At 44.2% G+C, this 25,205-nt stretch overlaps 2 protein-coding genes across 4 annotated transcripts in view; both read left to right on the forward strand.

The window, feature by feature from the left end:
* LOC149453441 (uncharacterized) overlaps positions 1-7,216 on the forward strand; it is a 283,142-nt gene extending 275,926 nt beyond the window's left edge. For all 3 annotated transcript variants that reach the window (XM_089688375.1, XM_089688376.1, XM_089688377.1), the window contains one exon: positions 2,132-7,216. In XM_089688375.1, the coding sequence (XP_089544501.1) occupies positions 2,132-3,300 (1,169 nt within the window). In that variant the 3' untranslated portion in view covers positions 3,301-7,216. The remainder of the gene's footprint in view (positions 1-2,131) is intronic.
* A 2,482-nt stretch (positions 7,217-9,698) lies between these two features.
* On the forward strand, positions 9,699-23,385 carry LOC149453452 (uncharacterized). The gene is made up of 8 exons (XM_089688293.1): positions 9,699-9,736; positions 11,374-11,544; positions 12,240-12,374; positions 12,749-13,483; positions 13,623-13,728; positions 16,037-16,122; positions 16,217-16,328; positions 17,997-23,385. Exons 2-8 carry the CDS (start codon positions 11,395-11,397, stop codon positions 18,986-18,988), a joined length of 2,316 nt encoding a protein of 771 aa, XP_089544419.1. The 5' UTR covers positions 9,699-9,736; positions 11,374-11,394; the 3' UTR covers positions 18,989-23,385.
* The last annotated feature ends 1,820 nt before the right edge of the window (positions 23,386-25,205 follow it).

Consider the following 25,205-nt stretch of genomic DNA (forward strand, 5'->3'; position numbering starts at 1 on the left):
GATAGCCCTTTCCTGTCCCAGCCTGCCTCTCCCGGGCCCGCCCCTTTCATTCATTGGATTTCAGTTCTTTCAGTCATGGAGGTTAGTGTCCATCATATTTATTGAAACTTACATCTGGGCAGATATATAAGACACAATTTAATGCAGCTCCGTGATCAATAATACCTCATTAAATGTAAAAAGTGCCTGAATGGGACCTTGTATCAGCAGTTCCTGTGCAGCAGGGTTGGTGTGTGAAGCAGTGCTGACAAGGAGCATGCTGATAGGAGGAGAGAGCAGAGTGACTGTGAAGCAGTCCCTGTGCTGCTTCTCTTTTAACCATCCAGTCACAAGTTGGGGGCTTGTCCTGGTCATCCTGGGTTCAGAGGAAGTGGGTTGAATAATGCTGGCCATTGGCCTAAGGACATCTAGTGGCAGAAAAAAAAAACTGCTGTAGAGGAAATCTCTAGATTGAAGGTGAATATTGCAGCAAAAACTGATTTTGCTATTTTAGCTTCTAATGGGCCGTTCATGTTTATATTGTTATTTTTTAGATGGAGTTCTGCTTTAAACTGAACTACTTTGGTGAGGTTGTTCCCATATAACATATACACTATATTGCCAAAAGTATTGGCCCCGCCCTCCATATCATGTGATCCAGGTGTTCCAATCCCCTCCATGGCCACAAGTGCATACAATCAAGCCCCTAGGCATGCAGACTGCTTCTACAAACATTGGTGAAAGAATGGGTTGCTCTCAGGAGCTCAGTGACTCCAAGCGTGGTCCCCTGATAGGTGGTCACCTGTGCAATAAGTCCATCCATGACATTTCCTGGCTACTAAATATTCCACGATCAACTGTTAGTGGGATTATAACAAAGTGGAAGCAACTGGGAACAACAGCCACTCAGCCACCAAGTGGTAGGCCGCGTCACATGACAGGGCAGGGTTAGCTCATGCTGAAGTGCACAGTGTGCAGAAGTCGCCAACTGTCTGCAGAGTCAATAGCTAAAGACCTCCAAACTTGGTGTGGCCTTCAGATGAGCCCAACATCAGTGCATAGAGAGCTTCATGGAATGGGTTTCCATGGCCGAGCAGCTGCATCCAAGCCTTCCATCACCAAGTGCAATGCAAAGCGTCAGATGCAGTGGCATAAAGCACGCCGCCACTGGACTCTAGAGCAGAGGAGACGTGTTCTCTGGAGGGACCAATCACCCTTCTCTGTCAGGCAATCTGATGGACGTGTCTGGGTTTGGTGGTTGCCAGGAGAACGGTACTTGCCTGACTGCATTGTGCCAAGTGTACAGTTTGGTGGAGGGGGGACTATGGTGTGGGGTTGCTTTTTGGGGGTTGGGCTTGGCCCCCTAGTTCTAGTGAAGGGAACTCTTAAGGCGACATTTTGGACAATGTAGGAAGAGTTTGGGGATGGCCCCTTCCTGTTCCAACATGACTGCACACCAGTGCACAAAGTAAGGTTCACAAAGACATGGAGGAGCCAGTTTGGGGTGGAGGAACTTGACTGTCCTGCACAGAGTCCTGACCTCAACCCCATAGAACACCTGTGGGATGAATTAGAGCGGAGACTGCGAGCCAGGCCTCCTCCCCCAACATCAGTGCCTGACCTGACAAATGTGCTTCTGGAAGAATGGTCCAACCTTCCCATAGACACCCTCCTAAACCTTGTGGACGGCCTTCCCAGAACAGTTGAAGCTGTCATAGCTGCAAAGGGTGGAGTCAACTCAATATTGAACCCTACGGACTAAGACTGGGAGGCCATTAAAAGGTCATGTGCGTGGAAAGGCCGGCCGACCAATACTTTTGGCGATATTGTGGAGGTAAAGAGGGGGTATTGAAAGGAACACAGAAATCCGGAAAGCAGTAAAGGCTCCTCAGTGTTGAGTAATTATCAGAATAAGAGAGCCTACGCGTTTCAGGGGTCCACACACTCCCCGTTCATCTGAACTCAAAGCACTACCTATTGATGGGAGATCCATAAACTCTTTCAAATTGCCGAAGTGACATCATTCTTAAACCCTGATGAAGGAGGACCGTGTGGACCTCTGAAACGCATAGTTCTATAAACCTGAACCCAACTTTATAGAAACAAAGGAACATTCCGGATGGACTTTTGGTTACTTTTTTTTTCCCTACAGATGGACAGTATGTCAAAAAGACCTCAGAGGGGCGGAGCTTATCTCCAGATTGTGATATGGAGGAGGAAGATTTCCCAGAAGACAACCCCGTGAAGCTGTACACATGTGCCGAATGCGATAAATGCTTCAGCCAGAACTCCACGCTCCTTCAGCACCGCCGAACCCACACCGGCGAGAAGCCATTCCTGTGCCTGGAATGCGGGAAAAGCTTCACACGCAAGTCCATCCTCATCGAGCATCGGAGGATCCACACGGGCGAGAAACCTTTCTCGTGCTGGGAGTGCGGGAAATGTTTTACGCAGAGGTCGGGGCTCATCCTTCATCACAAAATTCACGGGGGGGCGAAGAAATTCCCTTGCTCGGGGTGCGGGGCTTTTTTCACGCCCATGACCAACTTCGAGACGGGAAAACGGACCTTCTGCTTCAAGTGCCGGAAGCTGTTCCCGCCGGTCGCCCACCTCTTCGAGGAGGAGAAGACATTCGACTGTACAGAGTGCGGGAAGTGCTTCTCGAGGAAGTCAACGCTTCTGGAACATCAGAGAGTCCACACGGGGGAAAAGCCTTATTCGTGTTCCGAGTGCGACAAAAGCTTCACCCGAAAATACATCCTGGTGGAGCACCAGCGAATCCATACCGGGGAAAAACCTTTTTCCTGTTCTCAGTGCTGGAAGAGTTTCTCAAAAAGTTCCGGCCTCCTCATGCACCAGAAAATCCATGCGTTCGAAAAGACTTTCCCGTGTTCGAGGTGCGGGAAAGTTTTCACTCAGAGGTCAAAATCTCCGTCAGGGGAAAACAAGAGCTCCTGCCCCGACTGCAAGACCTCTTCTACCCAGAACTCTCGCCGCGCAGGGCCACCGAAGCTTCACACTTGTCCAGAGTGCTCAAAGACCTTCCGGTACAAGTCCTACCTTACTACGCACCTGAGGTCCCACACTGGTGTGAAGCCGTTCACGTGTCCCGTGTGTGGGAAAGCTTTCACTCAGAAATCCGGCTTCGACACGCATCACAGGGTCCACACGGGCGAAAAACCATTTTCCTGCCTTGACTGCGGGAGACGTTTCACGCAGAAGTCCAAGCTCGTCTACCATCAGCGGGCTCACAGCAAAGAGAGGCCAAGGAGGACGGCGTCAAGTGACCCGAGGGCAGAAGATAGTTTAGACTTGAGCTAAGGGGTCTGGTTATTGAAAAAAAATAATTGCATAGCAAGTTCACTTACATTCGTTCTGTGTGAACTGGGCCAAAAAAATCGAATGTTATTAGGCTATTTCCTGTGCTGGTGGAATGTCTTTCATTGATTTAAAATGGAAAAGGTCGCAGTTGTCCACTAGATGGCAGATAAGTATCAATGCCTATGATATTGAGGTCCATCTAGTGGCTGAATTCAGTAATTTTTCTTTTTAAATCAGTGATAAACATTCGACCAGCACAAGAAATAGCCTAATAACAATCACTTTTTTACTACGTTCTCACAGAACACTTTTGTGGGGTACTTAGGGCCATCTAGTGGCTAAATTGGGTAATTTTTCATTTTAAATCAGTGATAAACATTCGACCAGCACAGGAAATAGCCTAATAACAATCGCTTTTTTACTACATTCTCACAGAAGGAATGTACAAACACTTTCACGGGTACATAGGGCCATCTAGTGGTTAAATTCGGTAATTTTTCATTGTAAATCAGTGTTAAACATTCAACCAGTACAGGAAATAGCCTAATATCAATCGATTTTTTATTATGTTCTCACAGAACACTTTCGCTGGGTACTTAGGGCCATCTATTGGCTAAATGCAGTAACTTTCCTTTTAAATCAGTGCTAAACATTCGACCAGCACAGGAAATAGCCTAATATCAATTTTTTTTTACTACATTCTCACCAAACGAATGTACAAACACTTTCACAGGGTACATAGGGCCATATAGGTGTTTAAATTCGGTAATTTTTCATTGTAAATCAGTGATAAACATTTGACCAGCACAGGAAATAGCCTAATAACAATCGCTTTTTTACTACATTCTCACAGAACGAATGTACAAACACTTTCACGGGGTACTTAGGGCCATCTAGTGGCTAAATTTGGTAACTTTCGTTTTAAATCAGTGATAAACATTCGACCAGCACAGGAAATAGCCTAATCGCTTTTTTACTACATTCTCACAGAACGAATGTACAACACACTTTCACGGGTACATAGGGCCAGCTAGTGGCTAAATTCGGTAACTTTCGTTTTAAATCAGTGATAAACATTCGACCAGCACAGAAAATCGCCTAATATCAATGTTTTTTTTACTACATTCTTACCAAACTAATGTACAAACACTTTCACAGGGTACATAGGGCCATCTAGTGGTTAAATTCGGTAATTTTTCATAGTAAATCAGTGATAAACATTCAACCAGCACAGGAAATACCCTAATAACAATCGCTTTTTTACTACATTCTCACAGAAGGAATGTACAAACACTTTCACTGGGTACTTAGGGCCATCTAGTGGCTAAATTTGGTAATTTTCGGTTTAAATCAGTGATAAACATTCAACCAGCACAGGAAATAGTCTAATAACAATCGCTTTTTTACTAGGTTCTAACAGAACACTTTTGTGGGGTACTTAGGGCCATCTAGTGGCTTAATTGGGTAATTTTTTCATTTTAAATCAGTAATAAACATTCCACCAGCACAGGAAATAGCCTAATAACAATAATTTTTTTTACTACATTCTCACAGAACGAATGTACAAACACTTTCACGGGTACATAGGGCCATCTAGTGGTTAAATTCGGTAATTTTTCATTGTAAATCAGTGTTAAACATTCAACCAGTACAGGAAATAGCCTAATATCAATCGATTTTTTATTATGTTCTCACAGAACACTTTCGCTGGGTACTTAGGGCCATCTAGTGGCTAAATGCAGTAACTTTCCTTTTAAATCAGTGCTAAACATTCGACCAGCACAGGAAATAGCCTAATATCAATTTTTTTTTACTACATTCTCACCAAACGAATGTACAAACACTTTCACAGGGTACATAGGGCCATATAGTGGTTAAATTCGGTAATTTTTCATTGTAAATCAGTGATAAACATTTGACCAGCACAGGAAATAGCCTAATAACAATCGCTTTTTTACTACATTCTCACAGAACGAATGTACAAACACTTTCACGGGGTACTTAGGGCCATCTAGTGGCTAAATTTGGTAACTTTCGTTTTAAATCAGTGATAAACATTCGACCAGCACAGGAAATAGCCTAATCGCTTTTTTACTACATTCTCACAGAACGAATGTACAACACACTTTCACGGGTACATAGGGCCAGCTAGTGGCTAAATTCGGTAACTTTCGTTTTAAATCAGTGATAAACATTCGACCAGCACAGAAAATCGCCTAATATCAATGTTTTTTTTACTACATTCTTACCAAACTAATGTACAAACACTTTCACAGGGTACATAGGGCCATCTAGTGGTTAAATTCGGTAATTTTTCATAGTAAATCAGTGATAAACATTCAACCAGCACAGGAAATACCCTAATAACAATCGCTTTTTTACTACATTCTCACAGAAGGAATGTACAAACACTTTCACTGGGTACTTAGGGCCATCTAGTGGCTAAATTTGGTAATTTTCGGTTTAAATCAGTGATAAACATTCAACCAGCACAGGAAATAGTCTAATAACAATCGCTTTTTTACTAGGTTCTAACAGAACACTTTTGTGGGGTACTTAGGGCCATCTAGTGGCTTAATTGGGTAATTTTTTCATTTTAAATCAGTAATAAACATTCCACCAGCACAGGAAATAGCCTAATAACAATAATTTTTTTTACTACATTCTCACAGAATGAATGTACAAAACACTTTCAGGGGTACATAGGGCCATCTAGTGGCTAAATTTGGTAATTTTTCATTGTAAATCAGTGATAAACATTCGACCAGCGCAGGAAATAGCCTAATAACAATCACTTTTTTACTACGTTCTCACAGAACACTTTCACAGGGTACTTAGAGCCATCTAGTGGCTAAATTTGTTAACTTTCGTTTTAAATCAGTGATAAACATTCGAGCAGCACAGGAAATAGCCTAATATCAATCGCTTTTTTACTACATTCTCACAGAAGGAATGTACAAACACTTTCACGGGGTACTTAGGGCCATCTAGTGGCTAAATTCGGTAACTTTTCATTTGAAATCAGTGATAAACATTTGACCAGTAGAGGAAATAGCCTAATAAAAATCGCTTTTTTTTACTACATTCTCACAGAACAAATGTACAAACACTTTCGCGCGATATTTAGGGCCATCTAGTGGCTAAATTTGGTAATTTTCGGTTTAAATCAGTGATAAACATTCGACCAGCACAGGAAATAGCCTAATATCAATAGTTTTTTACTACATTCTCACAGAAGGAATGTACAAACACTTTCACAGGGTACTTAGGGCCATCTAGTGGCTAAATTCGGTAACTTTCGGTTTAAATTAGTGATAAACATTCATCCAGCACAGGAAATAGCCTAATAACAATCGTTTTTGTACTACATTTTCACAGAACAAATGTACAAACACTTTCACTGGGTACTTAGAGCCATCTAGTGGCTAAATTGGGTAATCTTTCATTTTAAATCATTGATAAACATTCGACCAGCACAGGAAATAGCCTAATAACAATCGTTTTTTTACTACATTCTCACAGAACGATTGTTCAAACACTTTTACTGGGTACTTAGGGCCATCTAGTGGCTAAATTGGGTAATCTTTCATTTTAAATCATTGATAAACATTCGACCAGCACAGGAAATAACCTAATAATCATTTTTTTAATACATTCTCGCAGAACGAATGTAAAAACACTTTCACAGGTGAATTACTATGCCAATTTTTTTTCTACATACTCCCCCTTAGTGTAAACACTCCATATTGATGGGAAATGTTCACCTACAGGTCAAAAGCCATTATTACATTATATTTTTTAAAATTTGTATTTTTTCATTTTTTTTAATTGAGTTATTCATCATGGCTGAAGGTAAAATTTGGCACTTTATTGTTGGAATTGTCATATCAGACATGAAAATATGGATTTCGTAACACCTTTGTGTCTTGTTGTGTTTTCATGACATTGTGTGCGTCTTCCCCACCCTCTCCCCACAAACTCCCCCCCCCGCTGCTTCTCTCCTTCGGCATTCACAGGCTGCACTGAGAGAAGAGGGAGCTATTGGCTCCTGCTGCTGTCAGTCACAACTTGTAAGGCTGGAGCCGGGGAAGGGGGGTGTGGCTGAACTGCACTGTGTGTCCCTATGGACACACACAGCCCGACTCAGGAACATGCCTGCATGACTGCCTCCTCAGCACATGGCTGGCTGAGAGAAAGAAGAGGAGCCGAGAGCGACGGCAAGGGAATCCAGAAGAGGAGGTAAGGTGCCGCTCTGTGCCCAATCAGGTGCCCGCCCACCTAGCTCTGTGTAACCACAAAGCAGGATGGCTGAACTCCGATGAAGTCACTAGTCTTAAAACCAACTTCATTAAGGGCGCACATACATGCTGCCAAGCCCCACCTTGGAACCCCAGCACTGACGCGTTTCACCCTTAATCCTTATGAAAAGGACGAAACGCATCGGGGGTGCAGTTCCAAGGCAGGACTTAGTGGCATACATGTGTATACAATAAGACTTCACTTATAGTTGCAGCGTGACCCCATTCACCTCTGGGGGGGTGCAGTGGCAGGTGGTATCACCTGCAGAATGCTGCACGCCTTCCTTTTTTTGTGTGCGGTTGTGCAGCACTGTGTATGGAGCTCTCCAGTGGCCATTGCCTGGTTTTGCCGTCTGACAGTCCCATGTGACGAAGGCCTAAATGTCCCACATAAGTCGTTTCCGAGGTTCTCGGTGTTCGGTCAGCGATGGATGGGCCGGAAGTCCGACAACTGACGCCGCGGTAGAGAAGGAACGAAAATGAGATTTGGAGGAGAAGAGGAAGAGCGAAGAAGGAAAAGATGGAAAGGCATCCATTGTTCTAGAGCGCTACGAACGCTCAGGGTTCTTGGGGAGGCCATGGTGTCACTAGATGTGCAGAACGCAAAAAAAAGGAGGCCCCCAGTCCTGGCTACCTGATCACGGTGAGGGAGGCCACGGTTTTTCTGTGTAGTAAGATGATGCCCATATGGAAGAAAAATATATTTGAAATATATTTTAAAAATATTCATCCCAAATATATTGCCATATATTTGAAATGCTAAAATTTTGGCCATATTCAATATATTTCAATAAATAAATAAAAAAAAAATAGAAAATATATATATATATATATATATACTGCATGTTGAAATGCGTTTTTATTACAAAATATAGGAAAAATATTTTTTAAAATACATTTCAATTATACCGTATGTCTTTAAAAATACAAATCTACATTTTTGGAATGCATTTAAAAATATATGTAAAAATATGTGTTAAAATGATTTTTTATATGTTAAAAAAAATCTGAAGAATATATTTTAAAAAAATATTTTTTTTAAAAAATATATTTTTTAAAATATATTCTTCAGATTTGTTTTACATATAAAAAAAGTCATTTTAACATATATTTTTACATATATTTGTAAATGCATTCCAAAAATGTAGATTTGTATTTTTAAAGACACACTTTATATTTGAAATGTATTTTTAAAAATATTTGTCATATATTTTGTAATAAAACACATTTCAACATGCAGTGTATATATATATATATATATATATATATATATTTGTTGAAATAGATTTTGAAATATATTGAATACGGCCAAAAGTGTAGCATTTCAAATATATGGCAATATATTTGGGAAGAATATTTTTAAAATATATTTCAAATATATTTTTCCTCCATGTGGGTGGTGACGTTTCTCCGGTATAATTCTGCTGCTGGATCCATCTGTACGAAGCATAATGACCGAGTAAAATTAATTCCGCTTGACTGAACCATCCAACTTCTACAAAGAACACAAATGAGGAATAATATTTAAATTATGATCTTATAGAACCCTGTGTAACTAATAGAATTAACTTATTTAATATTTACTGAAATTGATTTTACATTGGAAAAGGTCATATTATTATTATTATTATTATATTTGTATAGCACCAACAGGGCGGACAGTCCAATTACAATACAATATTATTACAATACAGGAGGAATCAGCCGCTCGTTGGAGCTTACAATCTAAAAGGGAGGGTCAAGAGATGCATTATGTCAGACAGAATTCATATTATCATATATAAAATATAAAAAAAAAAATCAAAAAAAAAATCAAGAGTTGCAAGATGGGCGGCATCAGCAAACAGCACTGAACAGGTTACATAGTTAGTCTGGCTGAAAAAAGACAAAAGTCCATCCAGTTCAACCATTAAAAAAAAAAAAAAAAAAAATGGTTAACAGCATTTGGTGGAGCTGGAGCGCGCAGTACCAGCAAGGACCAGCAGAGGGAGCCGTTGGAACGCAAAGCCCAGAAAATTGCTTTTCTCTCTTGGAACGCACAACTCGGAAGCAGCTTGCTAGAAGCCGGAAGTCCGTTTTTTTAATGTGTTTCCGGGGTGATAGGTGAACAGAGCGGACATGGCAGTTGCTGGCAGCAGGTAATGGCTCTCATTGTTTGTCTATGGACTTTGAGTGTGAATTGGAGAAGAAGGTGAGAGTCCTGAACAGGTGGGGGGGTAGGACCACTCTGACAGTGGGGAGGGGCCACTGTTGTTGGGGGCTGGGCTCCCCATTGTGCTCCATTAATAGACACTGTCATCATTTTAAAGCCCAGCTACTGGTGATCCTGGGGATGTGCAAATCTGGCCCCCCCGCCTGCTCCGTATTCTTTGGCTACAGGTCCCCTTTAAGGAGGCCATTCAAAAGGGACCCATCACAGGTGTCAGGCATGACAGGGTTCTCTATGTAGAAGCGTTGGAGTGCCGCGGTCGGCATACGGTTTCTCCCACGGCGGTATTCCTATAGAATGGCGTCACCTCGCAAGCCCCCGGGCTGTTGGAATTGGGGGCTGATGGGGGTGGGTCTGCGGTCTCTGTACAGCGCTGCAGAATATGTTGGCGCTATACACTAACAGGCGAAACACCGACTGGTATCTTATTAGCAAATACAACAGCCCCTCCCCCTATCTCAGTAATACAGCGACGGCGTTATCAGTAGATGGCTGACTCTGGATGTTGGGGAATAATCGGAAAGAAGGAGGGCCCCCCGATGTCCTAGAGAAGGCACTTTTGATGGTAGATTAATCCTTTGCCCACCAGATGATTCCCCCCCTCCCCCTTCTTAACAGGCCATTTTTTGCAATACGGCACTGTGTTACTTTAACTGACAATTGTGCAGTCATGCAACGCCGCACCCAAATTAAATTTACATTCTGGAGCTTTCTTTCGGTGGTATTTGATCGCCTGGGCAGTTTTTATTTTTTGACTGACAATTTTGAGAGAAAAAAAAACTATTTTTGACTTTTTGCTATTAAACATGTCAAGTAAAAAAAATGTAAAAATCAAATTTTATCCAAAATGTTTCTGCTCCATGTCTTCGCTGAAAAAAAAAATCCCAATACATGTAAATTAATTGGTTTACGTGAAAGTTACAGCGTCTACGAATGGCGGTATAGATACTGGGATTTTTTTTTTAATTCTAGTAATGGCGGCAATTGGCGACATATAGCGGGACAGCGGCAGGCATTCTGACACTGGGGGGGGGAACTAACTGTTACTGACATCCCCAGTGACAACAATACAGTGATCAGTACTAATAAAAAGCCCTGACACTGTACTAATGGCACTGGGCAGGAAGGGGTTAATATCAGGGGCGATCAAAGGGTTAACTGTGTGCTGTGGGTGTTTTACTGTGTAATCGTGGTGCTATGCAGAGCCATACAAAGCAGTGTGCAGGAGCTGACAGGGGAGAGATCTGCATTGTATACATACAGACCTCTCCCCCATCAGTGATACTCGGTGATCGCCGGGTGCCGGAGGGGAATTACCGTCCGGGACCTGGTTATCGACAGCTGAAGCCGCCAATGGCAGCACAGATAGGGAGTGCATGTGCCCCCTATCTGGAAATACAAAGTCATGTGTGTGTGTGTGTGTGTATATATATATATATATATATATATATGCGCTGCCAAAATGTATAGCTAAGCTGGAATTAAAAAAAAAAAACATACCGTAGGAGAGGTGGGTTTCAACCCCTACTTTTTGTCTGACCTGTTCTGTTTATCATTGTGTGTCAGGATGTCACTGTCTATTTCTCCATGGAGGAGTGGGAGTATTTAGAAGGACACAAGGATCTCCACAAGAACTACTCATCCCTCCCTTGGTTGCACCTGGAAGGGAATACAACACACATGACCGAGCGGATAATACACCTTGCTCTGGAGATCATCTGTCTGGTGACCGGAGAGGTGAGGAAGATTCTGGGAGGTCACATGACATCACTCTTATCTCTTAATAAAACACAGACCTGACTGGCGAGGTGAGGAGGATTCTGGGAGGTCACATGACATGCTATCATTTCTATTAATAAAACATGGACCTGACCAGAGAGGTGAGGAGGATTCTGGGAGGTCACATGACATCACTCTTATCTCTATTAATAAAGCACAGACCTGACTGGAGAGGTGTGGAGGATTCTGGGAGGTCACGTGACATCATTCTTATCTCTATTAATAAAACACAGACCTGACAGGTGAGGAGGATTCTGAGAGGTCACATGACATCACTCTTATAAAACACAGACCTGACTGGAGAGATGAGGGGGATTCTGGGAGGTCACATGACATGCTATCATTTCTATTAATAAAACACAGACCTGACCAGAGAGGTGAGGGGGATTCTGGGAGGTCACATGACATCACTCTTATCTCTATTAATAAAGCACAGACCTGGCTGGAGAGGTGTGGAGGATTCTGGGAGGCCATATGACACCACTCACCTCTATTAATAAAACACAGACCTTACTGGAGAGGTGAGGATTCTGGGAGGTCACGTGACATCACTCTTATCTCTGTTAATAAAACGCAGACCTGACTGGTGAGGAGGATTCTGGGAGGTCACGTGTCATCACTTACTGACATGACATTTTTTGCTGTTTCATTAGAGATTTCCTCCGGCCAAGTCTGGTGACCATGTGACCATCAAGGTGTCTCCAAGTCCCTCCCTGACACCTGAGAAGAACAAGGGACAGAAGATCCTAGAAGTCACCAAGAAGATCATTAAGCTGCTGACAGGAGAGGTGAGCGGTGCCGGGAATTCTGGGACATTCTCCAGTAACAGACATGGGATGTGTCTGGATGGTGACTGTATCATTGTGTGTGTCAGGTACCTATAAGGCAGGGGTAGGCAACTTTGGAGAGGTGGAGGTCTGCCTGAACAACATTGAAGAGATCACCAGGGTGCAGACCCTTTTATCTTTAAATATCACCTAGCAAGGCCCTATTAAAAAGTAAGAAAGGTTTGAAGAGTGCAGGGGTCAGCAGTGAGTGACGGAGGTTGGCATGGCGGGGAAAGGATCTGCCCTTCACAAGACCATGATTGACAGGCTGTCAACTTTCCCCGCTATAGGATGTCATGGGTCTCTAGTTGATAAAACTGTTCTGTATTTCTTAGGTGGAACATCTGATCAATGTTAAAGTTGAACTCACAGAGAGTGAAGAAGAGGTGTGTTTGAGAACTGATGTGCAATGTAAGGAGGAGAAAGTTCCTGCAGAAGGATCCAAGCGTAAGGAGAAAGTTCCTATAGATGGATCCAAGCGTAAGGAGGAGAAAGTTCCTACAGATGGATCCAAGCGTAAGGAGGAGAAAGTTCCTACAGATGGATCCAAGCGTAAGGAGGAGAAAGTTCCTACAGAAGGATCCAAGCGTAAGGAGGAAAAAGTTCCTACAGGTGGATCCAAGCGTAAGGAGGAGAAAGTTCCTACAGGTGAATCCAAGCGTAAGGAGGAGAAAGTTCCTACAGGTGGATCCAAGCGTAAGGAGGAGAAAGTTCCTACAGATGGATCCAAGTGTAAGGAGGAGAAAGTTCCTACAGATGGATCCAAGTGTAAGGAGGAGAAAGTTACTACAGATGGATCCAAGTGTAAGAAGGAGAAAGTTACTACAGATGGATCCAAGTTTAAGGAGGAGAATGTTTCTACAAATGGATCCAAATGTAAGGAGGAGAATGTTTCTACAGATGGATCCAAGTGTAAGGAGGAGAAAGTTCCTACAGATGGATCCAAGTGTAAAGAGGAGAAAGTTCCTACAGATGGATCCAGTAACAGAAACCCACCAGAGAAATGTCCCCATCCTCTGTATTCCTGGGATTCCACACAGGAAGATCATATCACCCCTCACCATCATCAGGTAGGTGGTACTGAAGTTTTTAATACAAGAGTGACTTTGTATGATCTCTAAAGCAGTTGTGTGGACCTTCTGAAGTGACATTCTCATTGTAATAAATTAGATATTATTTATGTTTTTGATATTTTTTATGCGTTTCTAGGGTGAAGATCTGAACTTAAAAGCAAAATGTATAGGTGAAGAAGAAGTGTGTATGGAGGTTGACCCGCCATGTGAAGAGAACCGAGTTCCTCCTGAGATCTGCACAGGTGACCAATAAATGTCTAATACAGATATGGTTCCTATATTCTGATATATGTTATTCATGTGTCACGTAGTATGTGAGCAGAGTCCTAGCCTTTGTCTCCTGCACCTTCCCAATTCTAACAAGGATTGCGTAGCGCTCTTCTAAGAGGTAGATTAGACCACGTCAACATTGGAGAATTTCTTAATCAAAGGTTCTCTGTTGTGTGCTCACCTGAACCATAGTCTTGAGCATATGAGGTGAAATGGAAGGTGCTTCCAGCAAGTTTTGTAGTTCTTGCAAGTGAAGGTCCATAGTTATTGGTTTTCTGGTTCTGAAGGACCATTTGGAAGTTGTGTGTGTTTTTTTCTGTCTCTTTTCTTACAAGTCTAGAGTTCTAAATTCTTTTATCATTGACTGAATTGAGGACCATGTTCCACCAAAGAAAGAAAGACCACATCCAAGAGAGCTATGTGTATCGTCGTTAAAGAACAAGAAATTCCCCAATATTGGCGTGGTCTAATCCAAGGCTTAAAATTTCAAGTCTAGACCTATTAGCCAGGCAAAAACCTTACTCTCCACCAGTTGCCCCACCAGAGCTTGCCGAGGTTCGCCTCAAACCCCACCCCATTTGGCGGGTCTCTCCTTCACGTGCCCCCCGCGGCGTTGGAGAGCGGGCCTTTCCTCGTGTCCCCTACGGTGTTGGAGAGCGGGCCTCTCCACGTGTCTCCCTCAGCGGAGGAGAGCGGACCTCTCCTGCACCTGTCCCCTCAGCGGCGCTGCCAGTGTAATGGCGGTGTCGAAGAAGAAGCCAGAAGTCGGCTTCAAAATGAGGCTTGGAGCACAAGTGGAACACAAATCGATCCCGGGGCCTGGAGATAGCGTTGCAAGCCACCCGCTCCATCAATAAATGTGCAGGGCATTACTGTTTCCCCTCGCATTTGGCAAACAGAATTTTCAAGCCCTGTTCTAATCTACCTCTTTGAAGAGCGCTAGGCAATCCTTGTTGGAAGTGGGGAAGTGCAGGATACAAAGGCTGTGACTCTGCTCACATACTACATGACACATGAATTTTGGGTGAACCAGGCCTTCCAATGAGGCTTAAAGTGGTTTTAAATCCTCGTTCCTATTATGCTATCTGCATGAATATTTTCCAAGCAAGTTTAATGACACCCAAGAAAAAGTGACGACGAGGAAGCTCCAGCACACAGCCTGTGATTGACCGCTCTGTTCCTGTGTGCTTTTGTGAAGGGGGGGGTGTCCCTTCCCTCCAATCAGCTCTCAGAGCTCTTCTCACTGAGCTTTGCAGAGTGTAACTTTAGCTGTCCGCCTTCTGCCTTGGAAAAGCTGTATAAATGCTGGACTTTCAATGGCTGTAGAGGTAAAAATGTCCGTAGATAAACAGGTACAACTTATGCACAGGGATTTGTTTCATTTCTGTGTATCACCTGAGGCCAGTCATTTCCCTGGGTATATGTGAGGGTTTACAACTACTTTAAGGGGTTAGTTCAACAAAATAGCCTATGTGAGTCCACAAGCCCCAGTCGGCCATTTGTGCCCCCACTGAAGCCTGCCAGAAAAACTGCCATTATTGATTAGAACTCCATTCCATCCTATTCTTAGGATGGGCCAACCGTTGGAAGATCGTTCCCAGCATCACAGCAGTGAGCATTGTTCTAGTTCAGAGCCCCACGCATGTGCAGTTTAATTTCTCACCTGTTGCAGCTAAGTAGCTCAGCCACAGAAACAGGGAGGGGCTTAGGCCTGAAGATTACGTAAAACCTCCAAAACATTATATATTTTCTGAAAGCCGAGACCCTGGAGATAAAATGGTGGCAGTTCCAGATTTTTATGTCTTTGATGCAATGGTTTGTCAAGCAGAGATTTCCAATAAAAATACATTTTAAAATAATTTGAGGGCGCACAGACGCAATATGTCAATATAAAAGATGCAGTTGTGCTGAATAAATAGATGTCAAGCCTTACAATTATGTGTTCCTGTGAAATGATTATGAGCTTCGGTACCCAAAATTTGTCATTAGCTTCCTTCCCAGCCACAGTGACTGGGGAAAGTGACAGCAGAGCCGGGAAGCGATGCAATGCATGCCTCTTCTGGGTAGGGGAGATCAGCGAATAGATGGATTACCCATGCTGGTCCTGGGCCCACACAGGTAGGCAGCAGAGTTCAGAAAGGATGACGATGAAGTTCTATTAGTTACACAGGGTTCTATAAGGTCATCATTTAAATATTCTTCCTCATTTGTGTTCTTTGTAGAAGTTGGACGGTTCAGTCAAGTAGAATTCATTTTACTCGGTCATTATGTTCCCTACAGATGGATCTAGCAGGAGAATTCTACCGGAGAAACGTCACCATCGTCTTACTACACAGAAAGACCTCAGCATTCCTCACCGTGATCAGGTAGCTAGAACTGGGGGCCTCCTTCCTACTACCTCCTTTTTTTTGTTTGGTGTGTGGACCTAACGGGTAACGTTGATGTGTTTTTCTTTTATAGGATGAGGAAATGGACAATTTCCAGGTAGTCGTAATTAAAGAAGAAAAAGAGGAGAACTTGGCATTTCCCATGATGACGAGGGAGGAGGAAATTCCAGCAGAGATCGGGACAGGTGAGTAAGACAATAGGTAGAGAAAATATTCATAGATTCATAGTCATTTGGTCTGTACAACAGCCGCAGCCTAACCACCCATCAGTTTCCAAGTTACCCTTGATCCTGCCCGTAGAAACCAATGATGTCATCAGCCTTGTGTTTTCGTATCCTCCCAGTTTTCTTCTACATGGCATCTCTCATTATCCTCCCACAAACCTCCATATGATGTCAACCAATCTCTCCCCCAGCTTCCTTAACGTGACATCACCCAGTTTTCCCATCTTTTCCACATTGAAATTGTCCATCATTACCCCATCGACATCTGCTCTCTCTTCGACAATGTCCATTATTCTCCCACTTACTTTCTAGTGACGTCACCCAAATTCTCCTCCATGTTCCTTAACGTGACATCACCCATTTTCCTCCAACTTCTCCTTCTCATCTTCCGTCTCCTCTTTGATGTTGCCCATCATCCCCCATCGCCTTCAACATTGAGATTGCCTTCCATCCTGTGCCTAATCCATAGCTGACATCGCCCATTATCCCCCAATCTTTTTTCCCCATTAACATCACCGGTCATTTATCTCACCTCCCGTAGTTGTCTTCCACATTGAAATTGGTTGTCATAACCTCTTACCCCAGTCCTCTTCCACATTGATATCATCTGCCATTACCCCTTACTCTAGTCATCTTCCACTTTGACATCACCTGTTATTAATTCCCACCCCAGTCATCTCCCATGTTGACATCACTTGTCATAGCCCCCTGCCCCAGTCCTCTTCCAAAATTACATCACCTTTCATGACCCCCCACCCCAGCTCTCTTCCACAATGACATCACCTGTCATAACCCCCTGCCCTAGTCCTCTTTCACAATGACATCACCTGTCATAACCCCTGCCCCAGTCCTGTTCCACAATGACATAACCTGTCATAACCCTCCGCCCCAGTCCTCTTCCACAATGACATCACCTGTCATAACCCCTGCCCCAGTCCTTTTCCACAATGACGTCACCTGTCATTACCCCCGCCCCAGTCTTTTTGCACAATGATGTCACCTGTCATAACCCCCCACCCCAGTCCTCTTCCACTGTGACACCACCAATGACATCACCTGTCATAACTCCCTGCCCCAGTCCACTTCCACAATGACATCACCTGTCATAACCCTCTGCCCCAGTCCTCTTCCAAAATGACATCACCTGTCATAACCCCCCGCCCCAGTCCTCTTCCACAATGACATCACCTGCCATAACACCCCCCCTGTCTACATTGATATCGCCTGTCATCTTCCCCTCCTCCTAGTCGTCAGCTCCTCTAGTCTTCTTCCACATTGACATCACATATTGTTTTACATAAATTATGACTCTAAGGCTGGGTGCACATATGTCCAGCTGCAGTTTCAGTGCGATTTTTAAAAGGAATTCGGTGCTGTTTTGTTCACCGTTTCAGGTGTGAATTTTTACTTGAAATTGCACCTGAACCGGACTGAAAAACGCGCTAGACTCTTTTTAAAAACGGACTGCGGCCGGCCTGTACATATGTGACCCAGCTCCATAGAAAGCCGGTTCAGTTCACATGTCATGTGAATCGGATGCAGTTCAAGACGCATACAATTCGCATGTAGAATAATCTGAGACCATGTCCCGGGATTTCTAACTTAAGCCAGGTTCTTATTTCTCACCAGATGGAAACTACATCAGGAAAACTGCAGACAGATATCTTAGCTCTTCACAGAATCATGTCAGTCAGAATAGTGACGTCTCTCCAGAATCCCCAGAAAATTTCCTCTACACTCCGGATATAAATCTGGGACTTTACATTGCTGACATATCCCCCGATTCCGGCAAGAGCAGCGGGGGGAACCGGGGAGACCGGTTATATCGCTGCTCTGAGTGCAATAAGTCTTTTTGCCAGAACGCCGCCCTCGTCCGGCATCAGAGGAACCACACCGGTGAAAAACCCTTCCCGTGTGCGGAATGTGGGAAGAGTTTTACCCGTAAGTCGATCCTGGTGGAACATCGGAGGATTCACACGGGCGAAAAGCCGTTCTCCTGTTTGGAGTGCGGAAAGTGTTTCACGCAGAGATCAGGTCTCCTCATTCACCGCAAGACCCACAGAGGCCCCATGAAATTTCCATGCAGCGGGTGCGGGAATTTTTTTGCGCTGACGATAAACACCGACACGGGGCAGATAGAGACCTTCTGCACCACCTGCCGAAAATTTACCCTCCCCCCTCCTATTTCGCCTATTTTGCCTGAGCCCAGTAGACACAAGGCAAAAGAGAGAGACATCCCATACGTAGCAGAAGAGATGGTCATCCCAGATCAGGAGAGTGGCAAAAACATCACACAGGAGTCTAAATTTCTCAGCCAGTATAAAATTCCCACGGGGGAAAAGCGGTACACATGTACCGAGTGCAAAAAAAGCTTCACACGGAAGTCCATCCTGGTGGAGCACCAGAGAATTCACACAGGGGAGAAGCCGTTCTCCTGCTCCCAGTGTTGGAAGAGCTTCACACAGAGATCCGGCCTCCTCATACACCGGAGGATTCATGCCCGCGAGAAAATATATTCGTGCTCAGAGTGCAGTTGCATTTTTACCCAGAAGGCTAACATTTTTTCTGGCGAAGAGAGTTCCTGCCCTGACTGCCGAAACTCTGCTACCCACAAGCTTTAGCATGTGGTGCCACCAAACTTCCAGGCCTTCATGGGTTTCACGAAATGTTTTCTTCGAAGGTCATAGCTTGTTTACAGATGAACACGTTACCCCAAAACGGGAGTCTGGAAGAGCTCTTGCCTATTTATTGTTTCTTCAACATCAAGTGTTGACTCATCTCAAGGCTTCGAAGAATTAAAGTCTGAATCCATCCAAAATTTTTCTTGCTTTTGGATCGTGTGAGAAGAGTTAATGCCTCACGTTGGGCACCATATTTTCTAGCTCCCTACCCTTCCTCAGTGCACAGTAATCCCCATAAATACATTCTGACCTACCGTGCTTGTTTTTACGTCTACTGGCATATTTTTAGCCAGTGATTGATGACACCATTTTCGAGTCACTAGGAAGAAGGTTCTGCTCGCTCCTTCGATATCTCCTTGAGCCTTCATAGGTGGGTGGGCAGGCTTTGGGCAGACCTTGGCAGGGACCTCTGAGCTTTGTACTTTTCCACTGCAGCTAGATGTTGAGCTGAAAAGATGGGCCCAAAATGTAGGCAGAGCCTGGCAAGCAGAAGACACCTTCATGTGGAACTAAACCCATCAATTTAGCTGTTTATCAAAACAGATTTAAGGCATGCGGTGTATGGTGACCCTAACATTTGCTTGTGCTCTCAGCCAAGTTGTCAGACCATCAAATGGCTGGTGCCATAACTGATCACATGTGCAGCACCATGGCAACTGCAGATCAGACAGAGGACAAGATGGCAGCTTTCATGGCTATAAAGAATAGGAGGGTTTAGTTACACTTTACTGACTAGAAGCATCAAACTTCCTGGAGAAGGGGGGCTTAGGAGGAGATATGATAGAGATATACACATATCTAAATGATGATTCTAGCACAGGGAGGAAACTCTTCAGTTTCAGGGAACTTAAAGTGTTACTAAACCCGGACCCGGCATTCACTATATCCGCTCTCCCCGGACCCGGCATTCACTATATCCGCTCTCCCCGGACCCGGCATTCACTATATCCGCTCTCCCCGGACCCGGCATTCACTATATCCGCTCACCCCGGACCCCGCATTCACTATATCCGCTCTCCCCGGACCCCGCATTCACTATATCCGCTCTCCCCGGACCCCGCAGTCACTATATCCGCTCTCCCCGGACCCCGCAGTCACTATATCCGCTCACCCCGGACCCCGCATTTACTATATCCGCTCTCCCCGGACCCCGCATTCACTATATCCGCTCTCCCCGGACCCCGCATTCACTATATCCGCTCTCCCCGGACCCCGCATTCACTATATCCGCTTTCCCCGGACCCCGCATTCACTATATCTGGTCTCCCACAGTACACGGAAATGCAATTTTAGCAAATATGAACTGCTAACCACCTTTTCTCATCAGCAGCAAATAGCAATCTTGTGACTTCTATCAGTGTCCAGCTGAGCACTGGTTAATTTTGTAGGAGGAGTTTTCATTCTCCTCTGACTGTCCTATAAGGCTGCATGACCCCTGACACTCTGTCTGGACAGCATGGATTAGCCCTGTGCTGATCACATGCACTCTCCCAGAGAAAAAAAAAACTCCAGCAATACACGCCAAACAGAGCATGTGCAGGATGACTCCTAGAGCTCTGTACTGTCAGCAGATGGATTGGGGACAGTAGAAGAAACGGAGGATCAGGGAAGAGAGGGTCAAACAGCATTTTTCCACAATGCAGAGGATTAACCCCTTAGGTTCCACAGTGAATATAACAGGCATGCTTTACTGCATATATAGACTGATTTTACTGTTGTGGGTTTAGTAATACTTTAAGAAGACATGGGGCCACTCAATGAAGTTGGAGAAGTGATTTAACCTTAAACTGTGAACGGGGTTCTTTACTGTCAGAGCTGTAAGTTACTTAGTTAGTCTGGCTGAAAAAAGACAAAAGTCCATCCACTTCGACCATTAAAAAAAAAAAGTTACAATCCTATACCCACAGTTGACCCAGAGGAAGGCAAAAAAACCCAGCAAAGCATGATCCTGCAGGGAAATAATTCCTTCCTGATCCCCTAAGGGGCAATTGGACATTCCCTGGATGTGGATGTAAGGATGTGGAACTCCCTTCCACAGTTGGTGATGCCAGCAGGGAGTGTAGATAATTAAAAAAAAAACTTCTTAGATGGGTATCTTAGTGTATGCAATATAAAGGGATATAGTATAGGATATGGTATTGACATAAGCACGCCCCCCCCCCCCCCCTCGCCCCAGGTTGAACTGGATGGACTGGTGTCTTTATTCAGCTTTACCAGTTGTGTCTATGTAACTTTAACAAGTTGTGTCAGGAAGTGCTGATGGTGATTACCTCCTAACCCACAGAGCTAAGATACCGGGGGTGGGTCCCATCCCATCCCATGAACAGGAAATGTGGGGCTGATGGCCTCTAAAGGTAGAATTTCTGTAAGCGGTTATAGAACAAGGAAGAAGATTTTTATCCTGTGTACACAAGTTGAAAAGGTAAAAGATTTTGCCTGGGGATGGGCTTTAAAATCTTAGGTTTCCATTTCTGTCTTTCACCCTACTGGGAAGATTTGGCCTTCTCTGCTCTACTTTCAAAAGGTTTTTCCATCACTTCCTGTCTTTTAAAAGGAAGTAAGGGTAATCTTATGAGGGATGAGGATGTTACACAGCCTCCAACCCTTCCCAGCTCCTGTAAAAACAAAATAAAAAGTTTACAGCTGGACTTTGGCTTGAAGCATCACTGATCTCATCTTACGCACTTGTGCCACATGCTGAACAAATTTCCCCAACTACCCATTCTGTTATCAGCCCTGGTCAAGGATATGCAATCTTGTCCTCTCGCCTTTTTTTTGGAAGGATGATGTGTCGTTCATCTGTGTGGGGATCATTTACTCAGAAAGGTCGTAATAACCATCAGATAACTTGCACAGAAGGTGCAAAGAAATTTTCCCACCAAGGGAAGCTTTCGGCATTCACCTAAACCTGCTGGTCTTTGGTTCCACCAGTTCTGCTATCGGCTTCCGGCAAGGATGTCCCATCTTGTCATCTCGGCTATTTTCAGGATGATGTGTCTTTCATCTGTGTGGGGATTGTTGTAACAGTCAGATTGTAATACGCATCAGAGAATTCACACAGAAGGTAAAAAGAAACTTTCCCATCAAGGGAAGCTTTTGACATTCACCTAAACCTGCTGGTCTTTGGTTCCACCAGTTCTGCTATCGGCTTCCGGCAAGGATGTCCCATCTTGTCATCTTGGTTATTTTCAGGATGATGTGTCTTTCATCTGTGTGGGGATTGTTGTAACAGTCAGATCGTAGTACACTTCAGAGAATTCACATAGAAGGTACAAAATAAACTTTCCCATCAAGGGAAGCTTTCTGCACATGTCTGAATTCGTGGTCTTCGGAAAATGCACAATGACAAGTGGCCTGCTGGAGCTCAACGTCAGTAGGGTTATTGGAGATATCGTAGGCCAGTGGTTCCCAACCTCGGTCCTCAAGTACTCCCAGCAGGTGATGTTTTTTTAGGATTTCCTTCACCTTGTGCAGGTACTTAAAATCAATGTCAATGGTTTGGTATTCATGAGAACTATTTCTTCTAAGGGACGTTTCCAAAACATTCCCTGATGGGGATACTTGAGGACTGAGGTTGGGAACCACTGACGTAGACTGACATTGGATCTTGGTAACAACGTGAGAATTGGAAACTTTTTCTGCACAAGGGATATGCTGAATTTTTCCACAAGGCCATTTTCCTCCAGGGTTGTCCATTATTGGCCCTGCATGAGCTTGTTTTTGGAACATCAGTAGGGTTCTTGGAGATATCGTAGACCAGTGGTTCCCAACCTTAGTCCTAAAGTAGCCCCCCCAAGTCACATTTTCATAATTTCCTTCACCTTGCACAGGTACTTTAAATCAATGTTAATGGTTTGGTATTCATGAGAACTGTTTTTTTTCGAAGGGAAGTTCCCAAAACATGACCTGTTGGGAATACTCGAGGACTGAGGTTGGGAACCAGTGGTACAGACAAGGGACATGTTGAATTTTTCCCACAAGGCCATTTTCCTCAAAGTCCATCCTGCATGAGCTTGTTTTTGGAATTTTTACCTTTTTAACCCACATGCAGCTTCACTGAGGCCAAAAAGCCCCAATTTATCCACAAGATCAGTTTTCCATGTCTGAGCTCATCCGAAGATCAAAGATCTGGGACCTTTGCACTTGATCACTGCGGTTGGTTTGCTAGACTTTAACTATGTTTTTTTATCATGTTTATGTCCTTTGAGTGTTTTTGTTTATTATATTTTTTATATTTATTTATGTGTGAAAATAAAAACTGCAAATATAAAAAAAAAAAAATCCTAGAACACATTTTTGTTCTTTTTTTGCAATAAACATTTAGTTCCATCACTGTCTGCCTGGGGTTACTGTCATGTTTTGTTGAGGTCAGTGGGGTCTCTTCTGCATGTACTGCTGTTTGGTGGCCAATCAGATATAGACTTTTGCCAACAGGCATGTTACAGGAAGGGGGGGGGGGGGTTGTATCCGAACTGACATGTATGTAGAAAGTGTAATATGACCATCACTATCCCATAATGTCAAGTGACCTGCCCTTATGCTACAGACTGCCCCCCCCCCCCCCATACTGATAGGCAGAACGTGTCACATGACCCACCATGACATTATGAACAACCTCTCCCACATGCTAATAGCAATGATGTGCCACATGACCTGCCCTGATGTACTGATAGCCCAAGTCCAAGATACTGTAACTTGTCCAGTGAAGTCCAAGTATCAACACCTGTGTGGTTCAACACTGTGCAGCAGTGATCTTCGTGTGCAAACCCATCACCAACCATTAGAAGGCTTTCCAGAGCAAAAACTTCAGATACAGAGATATATTTCACTCAGCATGTACACCAATCAGCCAAAATGACCACCCATCATAACCCATCAAGGCATGGACCCCACTAGACCCCTAAATGTATGCTGTGTTATCTGGCACCAAGCTGTCAGTAGCAGGTCCTGTAAGTTGTGAGGTGGATTGGCCTTGTTTTTCCAGCACACCCCACAGATGGTCAGTTGGATTGAGATCTGGGGAATTTGGAGGCCAAGACAACACCTCAAACTCGCTGTTGTGCTCCTCAAACCATTCTTGAATTCATCAGACCAGGCCACCTTCTTCCATTGCTCTGTTGTCCAGTTCTGATGCTCACGTGCCCATTGTACACGTATCGGCACAGACACCTTGACTGGTCTGTGGCTACACAGCACCATACACAACAAACTGATGCACTGTGTTCTGACACCTTTCTATCAGAACCTGCATTAAGGCTACGTTCACATTTGTGCAGTTTACACGGGCATGGCAGCCCCTTTATTTGAATGGGCTGCCGTGCCTCCTGAAACACAGAAAAAGGTTCTTGCAGCATTTCAGAAATCGCTGTCCGCACGGGAACTGCAAGTGCAGTGTTGTTCCCGGTGTGGGAGTGATTTCCAGTGCATGCGGGGTGGCATGGATAGTAATGGCACCTGCACAGAGCTCCTGTGTTTTTCTGTGTGGGTGGTTGCGGCTGCAGCAACTGTTTGGACGGGGAAGGCGGTAGTCTAACGGAAGTACCCAAGCACAGTCTGGGGTCCATTCTATTACACACTGTGTGTTCTGACACCTTTCTATCGGAAACTGCATTAAGGCTATGTTCACATTTGTGAGGTTAAAATGGGCATGGCTTCCCCTTCATTTGAACGGGCTGCCGTGCCTCCTGAAACAGAGGATAAAGGTTCCTGCATCATTTCAGAAATCGCAGTCCACACGGGAACTGCAAGTGCAGTATGGTTCCCTGTGCGGGAGCGATTTCCAGTGCATGCGGGGTGCCATGGGTAGTAATGGCACCTGCACACAGCTCCTGTGTTTTTCTGTGTCGGTGGTTGCAGCTGCAGCAACAGGTGTGCTTCCACAGCAGCAATCACCCGCACAGAGGTCAACCTAGCCTAACGTTTTTAGCAATTTGAGCTAAAGTAGCACTTCTGTTGGATTGGACTACGCAGGCCAGCTGTCGTTCCTCATGTGAGCCACTCTTGACCCTATCACGGACTCTTTGGTTTCCTTCCTTGGCCCACTTTTGGTCAGTCCTGGTCACTGCACACCGAAAATTTCCCACAAGAACTGCAGTTTTGGCAATGCTCTGACCCAGTTTTATAGACATTACTGATTTGGCCTTCGTCAAAGTTTCCC

Source organism: Staurois parvus, unplaced genomic scaffold (assembly GCF_062004578.1).
Source record: "Staurois parvus isolate SC_StPar_1 unplaced genomic scaffold, SC_StPar_1.0 ptg000449l, whole genome shotgun sequence".
Taxonomy (NCBI): Eukaryota; Metazoa; Chordata; class Amphibia; order Anura; family Ranidae; genus Staurois; species Staurois parvus.